Source organism: Leucoraja erinacea, chromosome 40, assembly GCF_028641065.1.
Source record: "Leucoraja erinacea ecotype New England chromosome 40, Leri_hhj_1, whole genome shotgun sequence".
Taxonomy (NCBI): Eukaryota; Metazoa; Chordata; class Chondrichthyes; order Rajiformes; family Rajidae; genus Leucoraja; species Leucoraja erinaceus.
The window spans coordinates 5,482,633-5,507,736 of record NC_073416.1 but is presented as its reverse complement, the minus strand read 5'-3'; the positions used below and the strand labels follow the sequence as shown (position 1 = coordinate 5,507,736).

Below are 25,104 nucleotides of genomic sequence, written 5' to 3'. Positions count from 1 at the left end.
ACATCCAGTCCCAAAAGCTTCTCAACTGGTGTGTTCAGATTGCCAAGGTAAGTGGGACCTTGTGTCTATGCTCCTCTGCTTCAAGTCAAGTCAAGTCATTTTTATTTCTATAGCACATTTAAAAAACAACTCTCGTTGGCCAAAGTGCTTTACATTGGTGGAGGTACTAACGTTATACAACAGTGGTTCATAGATTAAATACATACATCACTATATACATATAACCCTCACTCAGAGGACGTCAAGAAAGGCTTGGGAGAAGAGATGAGTTTTAAGTCTCGACTTAAAGGAGTCGATGGAGGGGGCAGTTCTGATGGGAAGGGGGATGCTGTTCCACAGTCTAGGAGCTGCAACCGCAAAGGCGCGGTCACCCCTGAGCTTATGCATAGACCGCGGGATGTTCAGTAACCCCAAGTCGGCCGATCTGAGGGACCTGGAGGTGGTGTGGTGGGTAAGCAGACTTTTGATGTAGGTGGGGGCAAGCCCATTAGAGGCTTTGTAGACATCAAGGAGGATCTTGAAATTTATTCGGAACCGCACAGGAACCACTCTGAACCACAGTCGAACATTCTGTATAGCTTTATTGAAAATCAGGTGCTAGTGAGCCCTTGGTGGGGAGAACCTCTCTAAATGGACTATTGGGATGATACTTATCGTTGCTTATGTCCGAGTGAAATACATTTACATTGTTACCACAGGGTATGAGATACCTGGAGGAGAAGAAGATGATTCATCGGAACCTGGCTGCCAGAAATGTACTTGTGAAATCACCTAGTCATGTTCAGATCACGGACTTTGGCATCACCAACCTCTTGGCATTAGACGAGAAAAAGTATTTCTTTGATGAAGTTAAGGTTTGTCATTTTTCTTGGTTAAGTTTTCTACTAAGCAGAAAATATTAAGTTACTAATTCCACAAATGTTGGTTTTGATACGTCAGGGAAGTGGGAATTCATTAACTTATAATATTTGAAGAGAAAATTTATTTGCATTCCTACCCCTATGTAGACCAAGAAAATCCCAGGTTTGATTCCCCCAGTAACTGCTAGGTCAGTCGGTAATATTGGAGGCATTACAAATAGTCTCAGTCATTCAGGTTTCTGCTCCCAAAGATAGCGATGCATTCCGAACGCAGGCAATGTTTCAGAAGAAAGAAAGTTATTGGAAAAGGACAATTAATATATTCACAAAATGAGAATCTCTTTTATGATGACGTTTCAAAAGTACAAAAGAAAAAGATTGTTTCTTTCCCCCTCAATCAAATGAAAGGTCCAAACCCAAAATGTCACCTATCGATGTTTCCCCAGAAGTGCTGCCTGACCAGCTGAGTTACTCCAGCACTTTGTATCTATAAAAGAAAGGGCGAGTCAGTTCCTTGATCCTGATCTGTTATTCAATAAGACCGTGGTTAATCCCCCATCTCAACTGCTCTCTTGTTGTTCTGTCAGAAAAGACCTGAATTTTGTTTTATTTTTACAAAAAGCAACTGCAAGACGTACAACACTTGTCCACAAATTTGTCAGTCATCTTGTACAACTGGTTTTGCGCAAATAGTCATGAGTGAAGAGCTGCTCGCCCATTGCCCTTCATCCCTGCTATTAAACCAATGTCCTGTCAATTTATATAATTGGGTGTTAAAGATCTCATTTATTAATTAAAGACAGGGTGGGGAATTCCCCCAAAGTTCAACAAACCAGTCAATAGGCCATTCATCTCATTGGCAATTGCAGCATCCTGCTGTGCGCAAATAAGCAGCTACCATTACCTACAGAGCAATAGTCACTACTGCACATTAACATTTATATGGAACTGTCTTATTTTTCTGTTCAAGAAGGAACTGCAGATGCTGGTAAATTGAAGGTAGACAAAAGTGCTGGAGAAACTCAGCGGGTGAGGCAGCATCTATGGAGCGAAGGAAATAGGCAACGTTTCGGGCCGAAACCCTTCTTCAGACCGATGTAGGGAGGGGGGAGGGGCAGGAAGAAGAAAGGAAGAGTAGCCCTTGCTGTCTCCTCCCCTTCTCAGCTCTCCCTCAGCCCTCTTGCTCCTCCTCTTCCTTTCTTCTTCCTGCCCCACCCCCCACCCTACATCAGTCTGAAGAAGGGTCTCGACCCGAAACGTTGCCTATTTCCTTCGCTCCATAGATGCTGCCTCACCCGCTGAGTTTCTCCAGCACTTTTGTCTTATTTTCCTTTTGCCCATTTCTGAGATTCTGTGGTTTCATCAGCTTTCCTCTGTTACATATTTACAAGCTACTTGAAAGGAAAGGCTTTGTTATATAGGCCACATTCAGTAGTCTAGGGAATCTCAAATTGTAAATTGGGAAAGAATATTTTACACAATCTAAGGTTGTCAACAGTTCTGCGCAAAATGAACATCGCTAATGTTAAATTTTCACTCCGGTTAAACGCAGTGAACTTAGACAGTGGAAAAAACTGGCTTGCACAAAAACACATTTTATATTGTTGAAACTGGCACTTTACTAGAATGGGCATAAATAAAGCCACAGGTTCTGCCGTCACATTAAAGGGACAGGAATGGAAATGCAGCTGCATGCATTTGAGCTGAATTTCAGAGGCGCAAACTATAACTACATCGCTGACCCAAATCTGCAGCTACTTCTAAATCGTCAACATTGTGTCACTCCTTGTGAATGAAGTTAGAGTTGAATTGGTTGAGCAAGCTGGATCATGTAATAACCATTGAAAACAGAAGCAACAGCCTCTATCAAACTGATGCAAGATCTGAAATGTTTCAATGTTATTGAGGGATTCATTGCTTGTAATGATCATGTTTGGCACATATGCTTTAGACCTTGATTTTGTTTTAAGGAAATGTATTTGCGCGCAACATCACCATATTACATAAATAAGACAAAGCAACATGCCTTGTAAATTTGGACTTGTAAATTGGTTTTAGATAGAAACATAGAAAATAGGTGTAGGAGTAGGCCATTCGGACCTTCGAGCCTGCACCGCCATTCAATATGATCATGGCTGATCATCCAACTCAGTATCCCATCCCTGCCTTCTCTCCATACCCCATGATCCCTTTAGCCACAAGGGCCACATCTAACTCCCTCTTAAATATAGCCAATGAACTGGCCTCAACTACTTTCTGTGGCAGATAATTCCACAGATTCACCACTCTCTGTGTGGGGAAAAAAAAATTCTCATCTCGGTCCTAAAAGACTTCCCCCTTATCCTTAAACTGTGACCCCTTGTCCTGGACTTCCCCAACATCGGGAACAATCTTCCTGCATCTAGCCTATCCAACCCCTTAAGAATTTTGTAAGTTTCTATAAGATCCCCCCCCCCCCCCCAATCTTCTAAATTCTAGCGAGTACAAGCCGAGTCTATCCAGTTTTTCTTCATATGAAAGTCCTGACATCCCAGGAATCAGTCTGGTGAACCTTCTCTGCACTCCCTCTATGGCAATAATGTCTTTCCTCAGATTAGGAGACCAAAACTGTACGCAATACTCCAGGTATGGTCTCACCAAGGCCCCAAGATGTGATATTTTTAAATGTTCCCATTCAGGGGAGCTGAAAGCATATTGGCAGAAATTTAGACTTGCTTCTTATTCAAGGCTCCCTTGATTTTCTGCCCATTCGTTTAATTGGGCACAAAATCACCGTGGACTGTGAATTAGGCAATTACTAAATCAATGTCTGCACTAGGGGCCTAGTGCCATAAAAGGCAAACATTTGTCTTCATTGTTGTAAAAAAAAAATTGCCCCATCCTTTTGTTGCTTTGTTGTTGAGTCTGTCTGTCTGTTGCCTGCTGTAGATGCCCATTAAATGGATGGCACTAGAGAGCATCCACTTTAGAAGATACACCCACCAAAGTGATGTGTGGAGTTATGGTGAGTTATATACCTATGGAAGCATTTTTTTTATTATTAAAAGTGCAGTACAGCATTATTTCATATTTAAACAAAATTGATGCAAAAATACTTCATTTCTGCAGTTAAGCAACGTTTCTGGTGGGATAGGGGGAGGAGGTCTTTGTGTTGGAGATGTCGAAGAGGCAGTATAGACCTTAATAATGTCCCGAATAATGTATTCGTTTTCTGAGGGAGCAGAGAGAATATGACAGAAATGTCTTACTTCAACTTTGTTAAATTGGCCTCAGAAAAAGGACTTGCTATCAAACTGTTGTTGGCCGATTGGAGTCAAAGGATCTGTGCAGAGTGTGGAAGGGATGATTGGACGAGAGGGATCAGTGTTAGGACTGTTTTGCCATTTTCAAATAACATTTTGATCATTTTAGTTCAATCAGGAGATGCTAGCAAAACAACAGGGTGGTTAATAAGGTCAAAGGAATGGGCACAAACAGGGAACATTGTTTGGGAAGGCAACATTTGGCTGGTGCTATATTATGTAATTTAGTATAAACTCCTCCACTTGTTGATACACCCTAATTAGATGCATTACAAGACTAATGGGAAAATATTGACACAAATGAATCGAGAGAGAGATCTGGGATTTTGTTATGAAAATCTGACATTAGAGATGTGTTCATGGGTTACCACACGTATGTCTTGGAGAAAATATGTGGGAGAAGGGGGAAGTATAGGCTGGAAATTGCTGATGGCTTAAACCAAACATCTGTGATTTGGGATTATGTATTGTTATTCGGATTCCTGTGCAAAATGTTGTGCTATTTGGAAATAGACACAAATATTCTTGTGTTACATAGAAACATAGAAATTAGGTACAGGAGTAGGCCATTCGGCCCTTCGAGCCTGCACCGCCATTCAATATGATCATGGCTGATCATCCAACTCAGTATCCCGTACCTGCCTTCTCTCCATACCCTCTGATCCCCTTGGCCACAAGGGCCACATCTAACTCCCTCTTAAATATAGCCAATGAACTGGCCTCAACTACCCTCTGTGGCAGAGAGTTCCAGAGATTCACCACTCTCTGCGTGAAAAAAAAAGTTCTCCTCATCTCGGTTTTAAAGGATTTCCCCCTTATCCTTAAGCTGTGACCCCTTGTCCTGGATTTCCCCAACATCGGGAACAATCTTCCTGCATCTAGCCTGTCCAACCCCTTAAGAATTTTGTAAGTTTCTATAAGATCCCCTCTCAATCTCCTAAATTCTAGAGAGTATAAACCAAGCCTATCCAGTCTTTCTTCATAAAACAGTCCTGACATCCCAGGAATCAGTCTGGTGAACCTTCTCTGCACTCCCTCTATGGCAATTACCATTAGAATCATTATCACAAAAATCATTGGGATCTTAAAAAGAAGCTTTAATTGTGTGGTGCAATTCCTCCCCACCCCAGTGTCAACTGCAACACATTTGTTTGCTTTGCACTGTAAAGAAAATATGTAGACCAGATAAAGTCTGGCAAAGCCATCGTGGACCAGGAAGTGTAAGGGACAATGAATTTGTTGCTAACCCATAATGCAGCAAGTAGAACTAGTGTTTCAGATGCAGATTTAAGGTTAATTCCAATGTGTGCTATTTCTTAAAGCTGTAATCTGTACTGAAGAGTAACTGAAGAAAAAACACCACTGTCCTGCAATTTCCTCATTTGGAAACCTATTCCCATTCTTTACTGGCTTTTGTCAATATGCTAAAGAATTCTAAATAAATATAAGCACAAAACTAGCGTTGTTCATTTATTTCAAACATTGTACATTTACAGACACCTAGTTCAGCACTGAAGTGCAGTACTGTGGGAGTGCTGCACTCACACTTGTGCTGTCTGTCAGATGATCTGTTAAACCAAGATGTTATCTCCTTCGCAAGTGGACGCAAATAATCCAATGCCTCTATTTTGAAGAAGGCCGAAGGAGTTCCAGGCCAGCTTTGTTCCTTAACATCTGAAAAAACTCCAGCAGATTACTTATCATTATCGTATTGCAATTTGTGGGACTTTGCTGTGCGCAAATTGTCTGCTGTATTAAGCAACATTATAGTACCAACAATACAAAATGACTTTTTTTGTCCGCTAAACACTTTGGGATAACCTGAGGTGATAATAAGCGCTACAGAAATGCAAGCCTCTTCTTCTGGCCAGTGTGAATGTAATTTAACTCCGCACGTGTTTCTGACGTATCTGAAATCACGAGTTCTTCAAATCGATTCTCTTGTTGAATTGTATGATTTCATGAACAATCTGTTGGGAGGCCAGAGATCCTGTGTTGTACACTGTGAAGGCATTATGCCTGCTTCTGTCAGGGTGGGGTGACTGTTGTTGTGGCTGACTAGTCCAGCCTGCTTACTGTCCCATGTGGGGAGATATTTGATGAACTGGATATGGCACCAGATTGAGACCTTGCCTGTTACCTCTTCTGGGGTCTGTGCAGCTGTGTATTCTGAAGATGGTGATAAGAATGTAGGGTGTGACGAGGATTGGCTTGGTCAGGTATTCCAGCTGTGGCTGTCAGCTCTTCCCTCTACCTGCAATCATCAGCTTCAAGCATGACTTTCCATGCAATACACTATTGGGATATTGCTACAGTGAGACTATCACTTAGTGGAATATTGCAGGACATGGACACTATAATGGAAGACATAAACCTTTGTTTGTTGACCACCACTCCCACAAAGATCCCCATCCTTGGTGATGACTTAAGCTGCCTCTTGATTGAGTGCATTCTCTCCTACTGGTGGTTCATGAGTATAGAGAATTCACAGCACAGTGATGTAGGAACATTTTCAAATGACCATTAAGGATATGTGCAAAGTTATTAAAAGTTTATCCTGTGTATGTTCCTTGTACAACTCCAACTATAAAATGCTGTAAATCTCCTGAGTGTTCCCATTTAAGATTTTTTTAAATGCGTCCTTGTTTTATTATGGCGTGATATTATTCCAGCGAATCGTATCCAACTATTTATCACCTTCCAGCAGTCAATGAAGAATGTTGTATGCAGGTGTGTTTGCATGCACTTGTGCACATGAGATAGCACTCATTGTGTGGAGCACATTCCTGGAACTCTGACATCCTCTTGTTGGTCTTTTCCCACCTCTTGTGGGCTCAGGATGTTGAGTTGCACTGACAGTATCTCCTATGTCTGTGATGCCAGGAGGGAAGGGAGAAGGGGTGAGAGGGAAGGGAGAAGGTGGAGAGGAATGATCATGAGTCTCATATCGTGTTTCACGCCTTGAACCTTACCAACTGGGCTTCTTGGCATCCAATCATTAAAGCTGGTTATTCTTCCTATATGGCCATCAGTTGCTTGACATTTACAGCCACTGTGGCCTCTCCAGCACAACTTTACTGCATCTTCTGCATTGGCTGGCTTCCAAGAAAATCTTTTCATACTGCACTAAAATTAGGAGTCTGTTGAATAAAGCAGTTCCTCAGAAACCCAAGTAATTCTCAATTAAACCTCAATTGTACCAACAGCAATTTTCAGCTTGTATGTTCAGCGTTGCACGCATTGCCATTGAAGTGAACTTTAACTCCTTTGTCTGTGGCCATAGGAGGTACCAGATTTCGAGTTTTAAAATATTGTGTGCTCTTTGCAGGTGTCACAATATGGGAGCTGATGACATTTGGTAGTAAACCGTACGAGGGCATTGCTGTTCGTGAGGTCCCCGGTCTCTTGGAGAAAGGTGAACGTTTGCCTCAGCCTCAGATCTGTACCATTGATGTCTACATGGTGATGGTGAAATGTAAGTATGTGACTAAAGACAAGGGTTTTACCTGCAGAATTTTAGGTGGATTAAGGGATGGTTTGATTGAAGTTTCCAAGATATTAAAGATTTAGAGAGAACTGACTGGGTAGAGTGACCACTTCCATTTGTTTGAGAGACTGGCATTAGAAATAAGTGCGCAATAGACTAATAGTTACAGCTTGGCCTTCCGAGGATAATCAGGAAACATTTCTGCAGGCAACAGACAGTTGAGATTTGGACCTCTCTTGCATAAATAACAATTGATATTAGGTCAATTGTCAATCATAAATCTAAGACATTATTATTTTTTTTGTTAACCAAAGGTATTGTGAGATACGGAGCTAGATTGCATGGCAGTTTTGATATCATTGATTAGTGAAACAGCCTCAAGGGAGCAAATTGGCCCATCTTGTTTCTCTATCCCTAACTATGAAAGCACAGATTCTAGGATTTTTTGTCAAATCAAAATAGACGGTTACTAAATATCGGAGTATTGAATAATAACGCCTTGTATCATAGATTATGACATATAATTTGAAGCTGCATAGAATATATGACAACTTGGGAAACAGCATCAATGTGTTGTCTTCTATGCAGTCTGTAATTGATGAGTAAAATGTCCCAAAGAACTTCACAGAAGCTTCATCAAAAAGAATCTTGCATCAAACCATAAGAAAATAACACGCGCTAAAAAGCATGGTGAAACAAGTGAATTTAAAAGTATCTTTGAAGAAGAAAGAGAAACAGGGGTTTAAAGAAGGACTTCCAGAATTTAGTCCCAATGATGGAGTGATTGAAATGTTTGAGTTATTATCGTTGAACATTAAATAAATAATTATTTTGCTCATCAACATTACTATTCACATCCAAATAGCAGCAACAAGATCCAAACATGAAATCATATTGATCAGATTATCATGTGATTCAGTGAGATCTGTTGTAGTTTATGCGAGCTGTAGTAATGGAGGTCATAAAGATTTACTGTGGTAACATGTATTTTGCATGTGTGTATAATTATGAAAGCCTTCAATATGTTGTCAATATGCTGCCAGGATTGCATGGTATGGATACATCACGGGCCATCTATCCCCATTTGAATGTCCTTAATAGAAAAAGGACTTGGATTTTAAAAGGCCTTGTGTAAAATTCCATGCTCTTTCTATTTTCCCCCTCTCCTTGGGTTTCAGATCTTGAGACTTTTGGCTAAAGATTCATAAAGATTACTGACTTTCTGAATGAGTTACATGTGAGAATCTGGGTTCCATGATGTGCTTCCCGTCTACCCTCTTCCCTCAATGTACAATTGTGGTGCAACAAAACATAATTCTCTTCATTTTTCTAAAACAGGTTGGATGATTGACGAAGACAGTCGCCCAACATTCAAAGAACTTGGTGCAGAATTTTCTCGAATGGCCCGGGATCCAGCTCGATATTTGGTTATTGAGGTTTGTTTCTGTGTGGAAATAAGTTTGAGAACAGTCTATCAGTTGACATGAATATTAAAATTGATGAGCTCCAAAACTAAAATTAGTTCAGAGAATTACATTAAACAAACAGCACAGCGGGGGGGGGGACACCATTTGACCCAACCCGTCTATTTATAAACCACTGGACATTTTCCTCCTGTAATTCCTACGAGCATTGTCTTCTAATCTCTGTTTTGTTCATCTCATTTCTCTGTTAATCTATCAATGTCATTTACCACAATCACTCAATGATAGCAAGCGCCACATTCTCACCATTCTCTATTGGATATCCTGCTCCGAATTACAGTAGTGATTTGGGTAGATTTGCCACGGACTTCCTTTGCATTATACCGCAACTAAGATGGAACTTTTTAGTCAAGTCAAGTTTATTCGTCACATACGCATACGAGATGTGCAGTGAAATTAAAAGTGGCAATGCTTGCGGACTGTGCAAAAAAACTATAATACAGAATGGAACAGATTCTGTAATTACATATCAGGTTTGCCTCTATTCTGTTGATTTAACAGTATCATTGCCTACTTGAGGATATCCCTGTTTTGTTGATAGGCTGCCAGCTGTATCGTTAAGCATTCTGTATCTTTCCTTAGGGTGATGACAGGGCTAACAATACATACGTTAGTGACCAAAGGACCCTGCATGAATATGAGGAAGACCTTGTGGATTGTGATGATCTGGATGAAGATTTGATGGAGACCACACTGGATAACCCATCATCTGGTGTAGTACGGCTGAGGATTGAATCAACCAGGGTATGAAATGGGCGAATATTAATCTAGGGTTTTGTGGCAAGAGCAGATTATTTGGGGGGGACTTAGTTCACTTCAGTCTTTCCTAGATGTTGATTGCATAAAGCAATCAGTTTGTGTGATGCACAGATGTCTCTGGCAACACCAAGCTTTTATTGCCCATTCTCAATATCCTTTGAATCAACTAGCTAGCTGAGAGAGTGCAGAGTTGTAAGCTAATTTCTCCTGACATATTGAGAGAATTAGCTGATTTCCTCATGGCTTTGTGGGGTAAATGATCAATTTGTTATCGACCAGGAAAAACCTAAATTTGACTTTCCAGTTGGATGATCTTAGCTGCGATATTAGTATTGGCTTGGCGCTCCTAAGCAAGGGAGAGAAAAATATCAGCCAGGGTTCCGCTTTTGGTATGATCTGAATACCTCTGCTGATAACTGTGTGTGAATGTGGAGCGACATCCAGTTCAGCTGCTCAGTTTCCCCTTGGTCTCTGGTGAAGGGACATGTTAATAATCTCAGCTAGTATGTAGAGAACTGGTCATTTGAATAAGGACCTCAGCTATAGCATCACAAGAATAATGGAGAGATCAGGGCGATGGCTACTTGCAAATTGTTTGTTGCTTATTCCAAAACTCAATTGGCTGTGAACCTGGTGCCTTAAACTACACCTTGGATTAGTTAAAGAGGGAACTGCAGATGCTGGAGAATCGAAGGTTACACAGAAAAGCTGGAGAAACTCAGCGGGTGCAGCAGCATCTATGGAGCGAAGGAAATAGGCAACGTTTCGGGCCGAAACCCTTCTTCAGACTGATCAGGGGTGGGGGTGGGTGGGGACAAGAAAGGGAAAAGGAGGAGTAGCCGGAAGGCTGGAGGGTGGGAGGAGACAGCAGGGGAGCTGAGGAAGGGGAGGAGACAGCAAGGACTAACAGAATTGGGAGAAGTCGATGTTCATGCCCCCGGGGTGCAGACTCCCCAAACGGAATATGAGGTGCTGTTCCTCCAATTTCCGGTGCTGCTCGCTGTGGCCATGGAGGAGACCCAGGACAGAGAGGTCGGAGACGGAGTGGGAGGGGGAGTTGAAGTGCTGAGCCACCCCACTACTGGCCACATCTTCCCATCTCCCCCCATATCTGCCTTCCGCAAAGACCGCTCCCTCCATAACTCCCTTGTCAATTCTTCCCTTCCCTCTCGGTCCACCCCCTCCCCGGGCACTTTCCCTTGCGGCCGCAGCAGATGCAACACTTGTCCCTTTACCTCCCCCCTCAACTCCTTTCAGGGACCCAAGCAATCGTTCCAGGTGCGACAGAGGTTTACCTGCATCTCTTCCAACCTCATCTATTGCGTCCGCTGCTCTAGATGTCAGCAGATCTATATCGGTGAGACCAAGCGGAGGTTGGGCGATCGTTTCGCCGAACACCTCCGCTCGGTCCGCAATAACCTAGCTGACCTCCCGGTGGCTCAGCACTTCAACTCCCCCTCCCACTCCGTCTCCGACCTCTCTGTCCTGGGTCTCCTCCATGGCCACAGCGAGCAGCACCGGAAATTGGAGGAACAGCACCTCATATTCCGTTTGGGGAGTCTGCACCCCGGGGGCATGAACATCGACTTCTCCCAATTCTGTTAGTCCTTGCTGTCTCCTCCCCTTCCTCAGCTCCCCTGCTGTCTCCTCCCACCCTCCAGCCTTCCGGCTACTCCTCCTTTTCCCTTTCTTGTCCCCACCCACCCCCACCCCTGATCAGTCTGAAGAAGGGTTTCGGCCCGAAACGTTGCCTATTTCCTTCGCTCCATAGATGCTGCTGCACCCGCTGAGTTTCTCCAGCTTTTCTGTGTAACCTTGGATTAGTTATGTACAGCCCCTTAACACCCCCTCTCTCCCATCTTTCTTCTCCCCCCCCCCCTTCAATCGGTCTGAAGAAATCCCAACTTGAAATTTCACCTATCCATGTTCTTCAGAGTTGTTGCGTGGCCTATTTTCAAACCATTTGTTTGCTAATATCCCAAATGGTCTCCTGATCAACTGGAGACAATTCGTGTTGGGTGCCCTTCCAAATGTAATGCTTGTGTCTCTTTTGCAGAGCAACAGTTTACCAGCTGCGTATATGCCAATGAATGGCATTGGTCAAGATGGCTCTCGGCAGGTGGGTACAAAATGAAGTCTATTTGGAGATACTGATATCGGCAGCAAAAGTATCATGTTTTATTTAGATAGCACATAGAAACAATTAAAGATAGACTCAAAAATAATTGGAATATTCTTAGTCGTGGTATTTTAAAGGGTAATCAAAGATAATCTTTGCCCCGATTCTTTGAATGTTTAGTGCAGCTATTGCATTTGTTCACAAATATTAAAAATATATATATATTGTAAGCAGCACGCACCATGTAAACGTTTAACTTTTAAGACTGAATTATTTTTTCTGTACCTCGAGTATGGACTACCAGAAGGGACCCATTCAATTGTGGGTATTTGCTGGATCACAGATTGGCATCTATGCAGCTTCGATACACTACACCCTATACCAACATGCTATTCTGAAGTGTCTCAACAGCAACGAAAAAAAAGGCAGCAACTGTGCATCGGGAATTTGGTCATCCAATTCTTCTTTTGGTTCAGTTAGAGAAATAATTGAGCCAGAATTGGGGTCTCCACCCAGATACTTCATACACTTCTCCTTATACATTCACTTCTGCAATAGGGATACAGAAAGAGATCTTAATATGCATAAAGTGGAACTTTAGTGCCGGTAATAACGATAATTATGGAGCTGTGCAAGCAGACTGTAGTATGGTTTAGGGAGAACTGTAGGTAAGAAAGAAAATAAGAGCATGATGGAGCATTGGTGAGAAAGGAAATCCAGTGACAGGCTACATTATTTTAAAGTAAGGTCTAAACCAGGAGTCGGCAACCTACGACCCCCAGGCCGAATGCAGCCTGTAACCCAAAATCATCTGTCCCGCAAGGCGGATTTTCTTCCCCGTAACCATCCGGCCCACCGAGTGCCCGCCCCGAGTGTGGCCGCGTGCTCTGGCTGCACCGCATCCTGTGCAAAGCCGCCGGCACGGCCGCGCACCTTCTGTGATCACGTTTAAGAAAGAACTGCAGATGCTGGAAAAATCGAAGTTGGACAAAAATGGTGGAGAAACTCAGCGGGTGAGACCTGCAAGGATTGCACAAGGCTGCCTCACCCGCTGAGTTTCCTCAGCAATTTTGGCTACCTTCTGTGAACATGTGATTTGATGCCTGCCATCCGGGGCGGGACCCATGTGTACACGTGATAGATGTGGCCCGCCATCCGCTCAGACATGCATCCTGGCCCCGATGCAGAACAAGGTTGCCGACCCCTGGTCTAAACTGATCCCCTCAGTCAGGGTCCTCCTCTAGCATTGAGGCCCTGAAGGAGATCATGAAAACCTCAATAAATATGAACATTTGACCATGTGCTCATGGTGTAATTATTTACCTCTTACAAAAAGTCCTTTAACCATACCACATAAGAGGAATGTGTGCATTACCAGCTACAGTGACATATAACAAAGTGCCTTGTTCATCTATTAGACTGGGATGAAGAATGGAGACCTGGGATCAAAACGCTCACTGAGGACACGGAATGAATCTACGACGCGGACTATCTCGGAGTCATCGGAGGGTCGAGGTACAGCATCCTCAATTGATCTGTATGAAGAGATATCTTTGAATGGGACACTCCAGCTCCGTGGCCACCGCTCGCGAGACAGCAGTGCACGTTTCTCCAATGGCACAAACATGATGATTTCCCCGTCTGATGAAGCAGAGGTGGACATTAATGGCTATGTGATGCCAGAACAAAAAAACACTACTACTGGTAAGAAACCTATTCACCCTTTGAACCTTCTGCTTGGAGTTTGAGTACAAAAATAAAAATGAAATGCATAGGAATTTTGCACAGGAATTTAGAAAATATGAAACTTCTAAAAGAAGTAACTAAATTGCCCAATTAAATCTGGTATAATTTGTAATTTCTCATGTCTAAATTACAATCTGAACATATAACCTATCTGGACAGTCTAATCCAGCAGCAGACAAATGAACTGCTGGAGGAAATCAGCAGGATAGGTAACATCTGTGAGGGAATTCACTGTTGATATTTGGGGTTGGCTTGAAAGAGTCGAGGGTATTTAGTCAGTACAAAGAGACGAGAGGAAAGGTGGGGCAAGAGCTAACAAGCGACAGTGCTCACTGATGTAGAGGTGGCCACAGGGAGAGCACTAGATGCATGAATGCAATAGATGAGGTTGGAGGAAGTGTGTGTGAATATGTGTCACCTGGTTGGGGTATTTAGGTCTCCGGATGGTGGTGAGGGAGGAAGTATAGAAACCAGGGAATCACAGAGAGAGTGGTCCCTGTGGAAAGTATAAAGGTTGGCGATGGGAAGATGTGACTGGTGGTGGGATCAGGCTGCAGCTGGCAGAAATATTGTGCTGGATATGGAAGATGGCAGTGTGAAAGGTCAGCACCAAGAGGACTCGGGGAAGATGGTGCGTGCAAAAAATGGAGGAGATGCCGATGAGGGCACAATCAAGCACATGCGAGGGAACCCCCATTTCCTGATTTTCTGGAATGGAAAGCTTCCTCTGGAGAACAGATGCAGAAAAGACAGAACGACTGGAAGAAAGGGATAGTGTCCTGACCAGGGACAGGGTAGGAGGAGGTGTAGTCTTGGTAGCTATGGAGTAAGTAGATTTGTGGGAAACTGTGAGCAATAAATATGTTCTGGTACTTGAGTAGTGACTGTGTGCTCTTTGGATAAGTGTCTATCAGATCAGAAATTAAATCAAAGCCTTGTATGATTATTCTGATGAGTGCTAAAGATCTGATGCTGCTATTAGAAGAGCAAGACGTAATTTATATCTTGGGCAACCATACCAAGAACAGGTTAACTGGCTATTTATTTAATTTCTTAATTGTGGGATTATGCAGTGCATAATTGGCTGTTGTATATGCCTGCAATAGTTGTGCTGCAGAAGGAATTCATTGGCTGTAAAGTGCCTGCAGAGTGGGATAAAATATTAATACAAGCACAAACTTGTTCTATCATTTAATCGTAAATCACACTCTCTTGCCAGTAAGTATCCTTGATACAATAATTGTACGGCATTGTAGTTCCACCTAATGGTTCAAGGGGTAAATGCAATCATGTCTGATCGAGTAGAGAACTAAAGATGAGGCAAGTCTGTTTCAATCCACGGTCTTTTATGTTATTTGTTTTGCACCAGGCTAGGAAATGACCAGAGGAAGGGGGGGGGGGGGGTTGGTTGGTGTGTGTGTGTGTGTGCGCATGTCTCAGTCCAAGAAACTGTTCAAATACATGTTAGACATGCATCTCAGAAGCAAAGAAGATAAAAGAATCGCAGCATATAGTTATTTTCCAGTGAATTACAAGTCTTTGTCCTTTGCTTACAGAGGACCTGAAACCTGCCAACGAAGCAGATCCCTTAATCAGTAAAGCCGGTGATGTGAATACCACCCAGTCACCTGAGAATCGGAAGGAATCGGACTCAAAACCCAGTGATAACCAGGAATATGAGTACATGAACAAACGAGCCTACCTCAATGGCTGTGTGAGCATTGTGCAGAACCCAGAATACCTGGATGACAGTACGGTGTTTATAACTGAGGCGGACATCCATGCCTTTGATAATCCAGACTACTGGCACAATAGTCTGCCAGCAAAGTCAGAAATAAAAAGGACATAGAGGATCACCTTCAGGGTTCTATCTAGATACCTGGCAACTCAACAACAAGCAAAGGGTTTATTTTTGAACTTTGGAAGGTGAGGGGAGGGTGGGGATAGGGTGAGAATGGGTGACTCTTGATCTCATAGTCAGAAAACTGACAATCTAACTGGAGGAAATGACTAGTTTACTAATGCCTTTGTATGTGTGTGTCATCCAATTTGCGTCAGTCATGATAAATACACACACACACACACACACAGGATGTAACACTCCAATCTCCTGCCGTTGATGTCCAGTACAAAGGAGGGAGGGGTGGTTTAATGCCGTGCCTTTCCAGCAGAAACTGTTTTATGCTGTTCCTTCAAAGCAAAAAGCAAGAGGAACCTAGGTCTCTCAAATGGAAGTATCCCCTGGTCGTTGATAATAACCAGGCAATGGTACTGTCCCTTGCAGCACATGCAGTTTTAATATTGGACCTGTCAGATATTTGGGAAGGAGGCAGACGAGGCAAAACAAAAAAACTGGGAGTGCAAAAACCATTGCCTTTTACGGACTACATCTTTGGACTATTGATTCCAATGGTACATTGCTTATTATACAGCTGGAGAATTGCCACTGGTCACTATTAATGAACAAAGAGAACTTTGTAGCACAAAGGGGTAATTGCACCAAATAGTGTACTCGAGTGGGCAGAATGAAGTATAATTTTATTTCCCATTCATAATATTTGCTCTTTGAGACACTTGAAGATTGAGAGGCCTGAATTGGCATTGATTGGCCTGTTAATCTGGTTCAGTGGTGAAAGGCAACAATTTGTTTTTCAAGGCAGCTAAAGGATTGTGATAAGAGGTTAATGCCTAGAAATCGGGCATCAATATTCTTATTTCTGTAATTACTTGTGGAATTGTTTTTTTTAAAATATTTTTTAAATGCTCTGATCTGAAATATAATTTCTCAAAACCTTTGATTACCACCATCTTACACAAGGTTGTTAAAAGAACTTGGCTGAGGCACATGTATGTGGGGGAGAGAAAAATATCAGTTCTGGGATGGAGGGAAATATAATCTATGCTCAAAAATGATTGAGGGAAGTGGTATAGAAAGAAGGAACTCCCCCTTCACCCTAGTCTCCAGTCATGGCTTTGCTCAACTACCGGTTAGGTTAGTTAGACTAACTACCAGTCAGGCTGAGCCTTTCCATGAGCCATGTAAAATTGGGAAGAGCAGTATGTTTTCAGTCAAGTTACGCAATCATTACAATAAAATATTCTGAAAGTAAAGGACACTAAAAGAGAAAGGAGATGTGGGTCCGTGAAATCCAGAAGGAATGATTCTTTTGCCAGATTTGCTGAGAGCTTTGGTGCTTTGAGTATTGATGAACCAAACATTAGCCTGACTGCCGACAAAATAAATACCTGGAACATTCAGACAGCACTCTGTGGTATATCATGGGTAGGAAGAAGCTTAAATCTTTATCTTCAATTGCTTACTTTGATCTGTAAAATATGACAATAGATTTGGGCATTTTTTTGTAAGTTGAAGTTCATGTTTGGAAAATTGAATTTGCTCCTTCAGTTATGTTCTACTTGAGCAGTGTTTCTAAGTAACTCATTAAGAGAAGCCATCATGACATCATATTATGCAATGGCTTCACTACCTTCAACTCCCCATCCCACCACCAAGCAAATCATCCTTTATTGTTGCAACTCATACCAGGAGGAAGAATAGTGAGAGAAATTATTTGTTTTATCTGTATATAAATGCCGAGCCAAGATACTTGAACATAATGATGTGTGATCAGTACTTTGATTAATTAACTCTGAAGAGTACAACAGATCACAAGGCATTGCTCCAAGGACCTATCGTGGATATTTGTAGAATTTTGTGAATTAGTTGCTATACTGTATTTTGTTTTGTATTTTTGCCTTTTTCAAATGAAGCAGCAGTGAAGAGTTTATGAGCCAAATAATGTCAGACTCCTTTTGGTGTTACTTGATGCAGATTCCCAGAACAATTCAGTGATCAAATTTATTACCTATCTATTCATCTCTGATATCATTTTTATATGTGTGTGTGTATATATATATGAATCCCTTTTTGTTAAGGCTTATGGGATATGATTTCCTCTGGTATACACACTAATGACCATTCTTTGTATGAAAAAGGGGGTTATTGTTTATGGACCAACAGCTTATTCTTTTCTCGCCTTGTGTCTTGCATACTTTTACCAGCATGGTTGGAGGTGGGTGAGGAGCAGGGAGATGGGTGGCAGGAAGGGCTTGTCACAATGGAATAAGCACTGATAAATCTGGCGTGTGTACTTCTCCACTTGCCAGCCCAGGGCTCCTAGTGCTTTGGATGAGATTGGCTTATTCAGATTTAGCTCTTGTGATCTTCATGACATTTGTGGTTTTATTCACCAAACTGTTTGAGGAGCAAACATCTTTTGTTAACCATTTCTTCTCCCATTCTCCTGAAAATGCTCACTGTTGGTTTGGCGATCAGGTTCACAGGAATTTGAAGTCCTCAGCACCTTGCTCAAACCTCTTTTTGTTTTTATGTCTGAGGACAGATGGGGCAGCGTATATGCAAGTCATGTGGCCTAGAAAATCTTTTGCATAATGCAACATTTTTGTGCCCTGCACTGTATAAAAGTGTGCAAACCCAAAATGATACTGTGCAAGCCTCACTCACTGAAGCAGGTCTTGAATGGAGGGTGAAGGCATTCTTCAATTTTAAGCAGCACCGCCGAAGAGCTGCTGCCTCACATCACCAGAGAGCCGGGTTTGATTCTGACTTCTAGTATTGCACATTCTCCCAAGTAACTTGTGTGAGTTTCCCTTGGGTGCTCCGGTTTCCTCCCACACCTCAAAGACGTGCGGGTTTGTAGGTTAATTGGCATCTTCAAAATTGCCCCTCATGTGTAAGGCGTGAAGGCATTAGTGGGATAACATGGGAACTAATGTCAATGGTCGTCACGGACTTGGTGGGCCGAAGGGCCTGTTACCATACTGTATCTTTCAATCAACCCAAGCCTGGCCTTACCTAGTTGCCTCTAGATGGTCATAGAATTATACAACGCCCCTCTTCACTAGTCCCACCTGCCTGCATTTGGCCCTTATCCCTCTAAACCTATTCTATCCATGTACCAGTCTGAATGTTTCTTAAATGTTGCGATAGTACCTGCCTCAACTACCTCCGCCACAGCTCGTTCCATACCACTACCAACCTTTGTGTTTAAAAAATAAAAAATAAAAAAGTCACCCCTCGGGTTCCTATTAAATCTCTTCCCCTTCACCTTAAATCTATGTCCTCTGGTTCTTGATTCCCCTGGGCAAAAGACTGCATTTACCCGATCTATTCCTCTTATGATTTTGTACATCTCTATAAGATTACCCATCATCCTCCAACGCTCCTAGGAATAAAAGTCCTTGCCTGCTCAACCTCTCCCTATTGCACAGGCCCTTGAGTCGTGGCAACATCCTCATAAATCTTCTCTGCGCCCTTTTCCATCTTGACAACATCTTTCCTACAGCCTGGTGTAGGAAAGCTGAACATAATACTCTAAACATGGCCTCACCAATGTTTTATACATTGGAGTCTAAAGTATCCACCTTCCAGATTGGTGCACTTTCTTCAATTATTGCTGCCTTCCCACCAATCCCCTCCCCACTGCTGCAAAGACCCTTGGGGCCTGTGCTCAGTACAGCGACTCTGATCAAATCCTGCCTCTGAACATGCCCACCTTTAATTTGTCCTAGCCTGCTCAACCTCTCCCACCACCTGTTGTCTGACTTGCTACCTGCGTCATGTCCACTCTGCTTAATTGAGAGTTTGCAGTGGAAAGGCCATTGTATGACTTTCCTAGTGAAAAGCCGATTCTACTATGGGTGATAGAATATTGCTGCCTGGGGAGCGCACACAAAACTCACACAGGTCTTTGCACAGTGCCACTTTAGTGCACATTTTCAGGGATGTTACTACTGCTTGGAATCTGTATGTACACCAATCAACCCACTGATATTTCCTGGACTCTCACATGAAGAAAAGCTGAATGAAGGGCAACTGAATCTGTGCCCCAAGACTGGCAGTGCCTTCAGAGGGGGTTACAATGGAGAAGGGAAAACTATTTTATTTAATAAAAGAGTGCCTTTGTTGCTGCTTGAGAACTGTAACAAGTTTCAGAGGGTTATTTCATGTAGAATTAACCCTGTGATTACTTCAAACCAATCGTCTCTTGAAGTACTCAAATTCTAATACCTACAGGACTGACATATTTTCATTTTCTGGCACTACAGTGCTTAATATATTATGTTGACTGGAATGAAGAAAACCGTGGTAAAATAAAACTTTTAATTTTCTATTTTTTAAAGATTTATCAGGATTAATGTGATTATGTTTTACACAGTATGCGTTTGTGACCGAAGACTTGCTGAGTATTAAATACAAAGATGATTGTAGTGTAAAATAGGGGAGACGAGTATATGTCGCTTCTTGTTTAGTTTCTTAATTGCTATTGTACTTAGTGCTGTTTTTACGGAATCTCGGGGAACTGGTTGGAAGCTGTACAGCCCCTTGTGTAAAATTAAAATAAATATTTGTGTAAAAAAAATCTGCACTCATCTTGTGAGATTGAGCTCAAAGTTTTGATCAACAAGAAAACCATAATGTTTTTACTTTTGCTTGTCTTCTCTTAACTGTTAAGAGTAAGAATGTTTTGCACAGCAGGAACATCTTCACAACACAGATTAAGCTTCCCCTTTAACCCTTGTGTTGAAGAAGTGATCAAATCGATGTGTTCTCGGTAAAGGGATTAGTGAGGGTACATGCCTAGACACTATATTTCCTCTGGTGGAGGATTTAGAACTGGAGCTTTCAGGGGTGAATTGGAAAATAATTCTTCACACAAAGGTCAGTGAAAAGTCCCACAAAGGGCTGCGTGGGGGGTGGTGCCGAGGGATCTTTGACATTTCCAACACCTGAGATTTGATTTTTGTTGTTGTTTGATAAGAATATTCAGGAACATGAATTAAAGGTAAGTAAATAGAACTGAGCTACAAACCATGACCTAATTAAATATCAGAATCATCTTCGCAGTCTGAATAGCGAACTATTTATGATTGTATTGAAACCCTAAGGTTAGGAGTAACAATATTGCTGATTAGATACTGCTATTCTATTTGTCTCAGTGGAAGTTATGCATGTATTAACAGCATGTTAATGTTTAATGAAAATGGTTGGAATTGCTTTCTCCATCTTCGTTTAAAATGAATTAACACCTCCGATTAAATAAAGGAAGGAAATTGGAGGGGATACTGTTACTTTCCTATTTAATAATTTTACCCTTCTCCTGGTGCTTTATGACCAATGGCAGGGATTTACTTACCTGGAAGATTTCTCCCAGTGCTACTTTTTAAATGGTTGGAGGCTTTTTGTATTTCTTATTTTGTTGTCTTCTGTCTTTGTGTAACCTCTGGTGATAAACAACTCTTGTGAAATTGGAAAAATTCCATCAAAGCTGAATTTTCTGCCATCATATCCGAATGTCAGGTTGTAATTAGAAATAGAAAAAGGAGCTATAAATTAATCTGTTTCAATTCTACATAACAGAATGACTGATATTTCTATATCTAACATTTGAAAATATCTGCAAATTGTATAGTTTTAATAGAGTCCATGGACATAGAGATATTTCAGGCAGAACAGGCAAATCTGTCTGCACAGTGCGAGGGATGTAGAAAATACAAAGTATTAAAGAGGCACCACCTCTTTTGTTCTGGTGCATGACATTTAGAACAGGCTGTTCTGTATTGTGCTAAAACAGGGCTATACAAGGCTGTCAATGGGAGAGGGCTGGTTCATGATGCAATATGCACAGGAAACCTACTTTGGCCAGCAAAGCCTTGGGAAATGAGGCAACATATTTGCTTTGATGTTCCTCAAATACCTTCCATGAGTTTTTCCTCCTTTGCGAGGATTTGGTTCCAACAGATTTGGTCTTCTGCTGCCCTCTCTCAAATAGTCATTCTTGTTACAGAGTGAGGTAGAGAGCTGAGGATTGTTTTGAGCATAATTTCTCACAACCAGTATTGCACTGACGAGTCAAACTCGGGCTGATCCCGAGCCCATAATCTCTTGGCTTGTGGGTCAGAGTGATACCAGCTAAGTCAGCCTGACACCAACGTTACATGATAATGGAGGTCCAAAGAAGGGTCTCAACCCAAAACGTTGCCTGTCCATTCCCTCCCCAGATGCTGTGTGACAAGCTGAGTTCACCCAGATCTTTGTGTTTTGCTCATGATAGTGAAGGGGTTGAGGAACTTGCATATGCCATAGGTATACGAGGCCAGCAGTAAAGTTATCTCTCCCATTACTAGTACAGACCCTACCATTATTCCCTTGCTGTTCAGACTTTACACTCCTCTCCTGCCTAAAATGACTCAATCCTGGGATCTTTACATCATTACTTCCAAATCTCCCCCCTCCCTCCAATGCTATCAGATCCCTTTCCAGTGGGATAAAGGCTCAGTATCAAATCCCACTGCTTAATACACTAGATCCTCATTCTATCGTGCTATTATACTGCAGAAACATACCACCGCAAAGCCCCTGGAAATATATTCCATCAGTTATACTAATCAAGATTGTTAGGTTCTTAATTAGCAAGGGTGTCAAAGGGAAGAAGGCAGGATAATGGGCTTGAGAGCAAAAGATAGATCAGCCAAACCGGAACATGACCCAATTTAGAAACATTTACTACAAATGTAAATCAATATACAATAATCAAGGTCACTCATATTTCTTACTTGGAAAAATGGACAGACTCTTGGAATTTAATCCTGAAATTCTAGAAATCCATGTGATTGATACACTTGGACTTATTCAGCCACTGTAAGTAACAAGCCCTGATAACATATTGTGTATCGCGATGAGCTCTCTTTAAAGTACTCCCTTCAATGCACCAAAAGCAACAAAGAATGAAATTCCATGAAGCAATATTTTGTAAATAGAAAATCTCATATACTGTTTAATAACAATTACCAAACCTTGCTTTTTTTTATTGCAGTTTATCGTGAAAGTTTAGACTGATATGCAAATCAAATCTCGCTTAACAGAAATTAATTTCCACTGATTGGATAATATTGAAATAAATGGAATCAAATGTATGCCTCCTAATCCAAATCATGTAACAAAGAGAAGGTCAATCATTAAAGTCAGTTTTTTGAAAATTGTAAAAATGTTAATGAAAACGTGTACATTTCAGAAAGTTTAAAAAAAACATACAGCTTCTGTTTAGTTAGATCTGTTTGGTACAGTTTGCAAGAAAAAAAACTATCACTTTACCTACCTCGCTAATGATTACCTTGCTTAAAATAACTCGGTTCATGCCAGCTGCTCATACTGCCCGCTATATACTGTTCTCTTAATGCCCATTCCTTCCAACTGCACATCTCCACTTTGTAATGCAAATCTCTCTAGTTGTTTGATTTACCTGTGCCACAACTTGTGGGGGATCTTATAGAAACATAGGGGGGTCTTATAGAAACATATAAAATTATAAAAGGACTGGACAAGCTAGATGCAGGAAAAATGGTCCCAATGTTGGGCGAGTCCAGAACCAGGGGCCACAGTCTTAGAATAAAGGAGAGGCCATTTAAAACTGAGGTGAGAAAAAACTTTTTCACCCAGAGTTGTGAATTTGTGGAATTCCCTGCCACAGAGGGCAGTGGAGGCCAAATCACTGGATGGATTTAAGAGAGAGTTAGATAGAGCTCTAGGGGCTATTGGAATCAAGGGATATGGGGAGAAGGGAGACACGGGTTATTGATTGGGGACAATCAGCCATGATCACAATGAATGGTGGTGCTGGCTCGAAGTGCCGAATGGCCTCCTCCTGCACCTATTTTCTATGTAACTTGAATTCTATCTGGCCCAAGGGGTCCTAATTATCAAAATATTCTTAGCCCCAAATTATTTTTTTTTCCACATGGATTCCATGTAAGCAATTTTTATTCCTTGTCTCAAATTTCAGGGTAGTGATTTGTGAATTCTGTCAGTGTGAACTAGGATGGCCATATTGTGTGTGTGTGTGGTGCGGTTACTTGTATTTCTTTGTGCAACTATTTATTTGTATTCTTACCCCATTACAAACTCCTTGCACAAATTCACCATCCCTTTGAAAAGTTTTGCTTTTACAATGAACAGATCAATGAATATTGAGTTCCTCATAAAAAACCTTGGAAATCTCCAGTAGATGTAGTTACTTTACAAGTTGCCAGTCCCATGGGAATTGACTTCAAGTTCAACTTATAGGAACCGTTGCTAAGTATTAAACCATGGCAGAGCATCTTTTGTGGTGAAATAGTGTTGGTTATAGGATCATTGATTTTTGTTATTCTGAGCATCGTTGGGGGGGAAAAAATATAGGGAATGGCCAATCTGTTAGTTTGACATCACGAATTGGGGAAAATGCTAGAATCTGTAAAAGGATGCAATACCAGCCTGGTAACTTTATAAGACTTTTCCTTAGATTTAATACTGTCTTTACTATCTCTTGTAATCCATGATGAATTCATTTTCCCATTGTGTTTTTATTGCCTTGAAAGAATGTATATTTGTTACAAATCACATATTTTTTTAACTGCTAATGATTGCTTGTCCAACATCATACCTTTTGCTGCAGTTTACTGAAGTCTGAAGAAAGGTCTCGACCTGAAACGTCACCCATTACTTCTCTCCAGAGATGCTGCTTGTCCCGCTGAGTTACTCTAGCATTTTGTGTCTACCTTGTTAATTAAACCTTTCTTTCTGTACTGTGTTAGGTCTAAAATTGTTTGTTCCTCAACAGACCAGTTCAGAAATTTGCCTGAATTTATATTCCAGGAATTCATCCTCTAAATTTTCCCAGACTAGTAATGGATCAAAAATGCCATGATACGTGTAGTTAAACACGCATCTCTGATATGCTCATTTATAGTGCACCCTTCATCACGACTTTTATTCAGATGCCTATGAACAACTCCCACCAATGTTTCCTGCCCCCTGCTGTTTTTTGGCAAAACTTAAATTGTTTCTAATTCTATGTCACCATCTGCCAAGCCAGCATAATTTCTGAGTACGTACTGTACTAGTGCCATCTCATGCCTACTTTTTCCTTATGCCTGTCCTTCTCAAATGTCATATACCATTAAATATTTTGTTTCCAAGTCTGGCCATCTTGCAGCCATGTTTCCATGATGGTAATTAGACAATTCCTATTTGGGGCTAGTTGTGTTAATCCACTCACCTTCTTGCAGATGTAACTTTCAATAAGATATGGTGCTTTTAAATTTCGCCTTTTAACATTTTTTCCTTCCTCTGACCCTGTCTGTGTTTTCAAATGCCTATTTATTTTACTTACCACATTTCTCACTTCCATTGCCAACTTTGTTTCTCTCAGGTTCCATCCCTCTGCCAAGCCAGTTTAGACTTTCTCTAGCGTGAGATAACATTCCTGCAAGTTCATGGTCATGTTGA

General features: G+C 41.6%; 1 protein-coding gene across 2 annotated transcripts in view; it reads left to right on the top strand.

The window, feature by feature from the left end:
* Window positions 1–20,509, top strand: part of LOC129714732 (receptor tyrosine-protein kinase erbB-4-like) — a 102,864-nt gene extending 82,355 nt beyond the window's left edge. The window contains exons 20-28 of one of the 2 annotated variants that reach the window (XM_055664531.1): window positions 1–47; window positions 699–854; window positions 3,789–3,864; window positions 7,491–7,637; window positions 8,988–9,085; window positions 9,716–9,877; window positions 11,949–12,011; window positions 13,430–13,715; window positions 15,314–20,509. The exon at window positions 1–47 is cut by the window's left edge and continues 139 nt beyond it. In XM_055664531.1, the coding sequence (XP_055520506.1) occupies window positions 1–47; window positions 699–854; window positions 3,789–3,864; window positions 7,491–7,637; window positions 8,988–9,085; window positions 9,716–9,877; window positions 11,949–12,011; window positions 13,430–13,715; window positions 15,314–15,606 (1,328 nt within the window). In that variant the 3' untranslated portion in view covers window positions 15,607–20,509. The remainder of the gene's footprint in view (window positions 48–698; window positions 855–3,788; window positions 3,865–7,490; window positions 7,638–8,987; window positions 9,086–9,715; window positions 9,878–11,948; window positions 12,012–13,429; window positions 13,716–15,313) is intronic. The other variant, XM_055664530.1, reaches the window with a different exon arrangement.
* The last annotated feature ends 4,595 nt before the right edge of the window (window positions 20,510–25,104 follow it).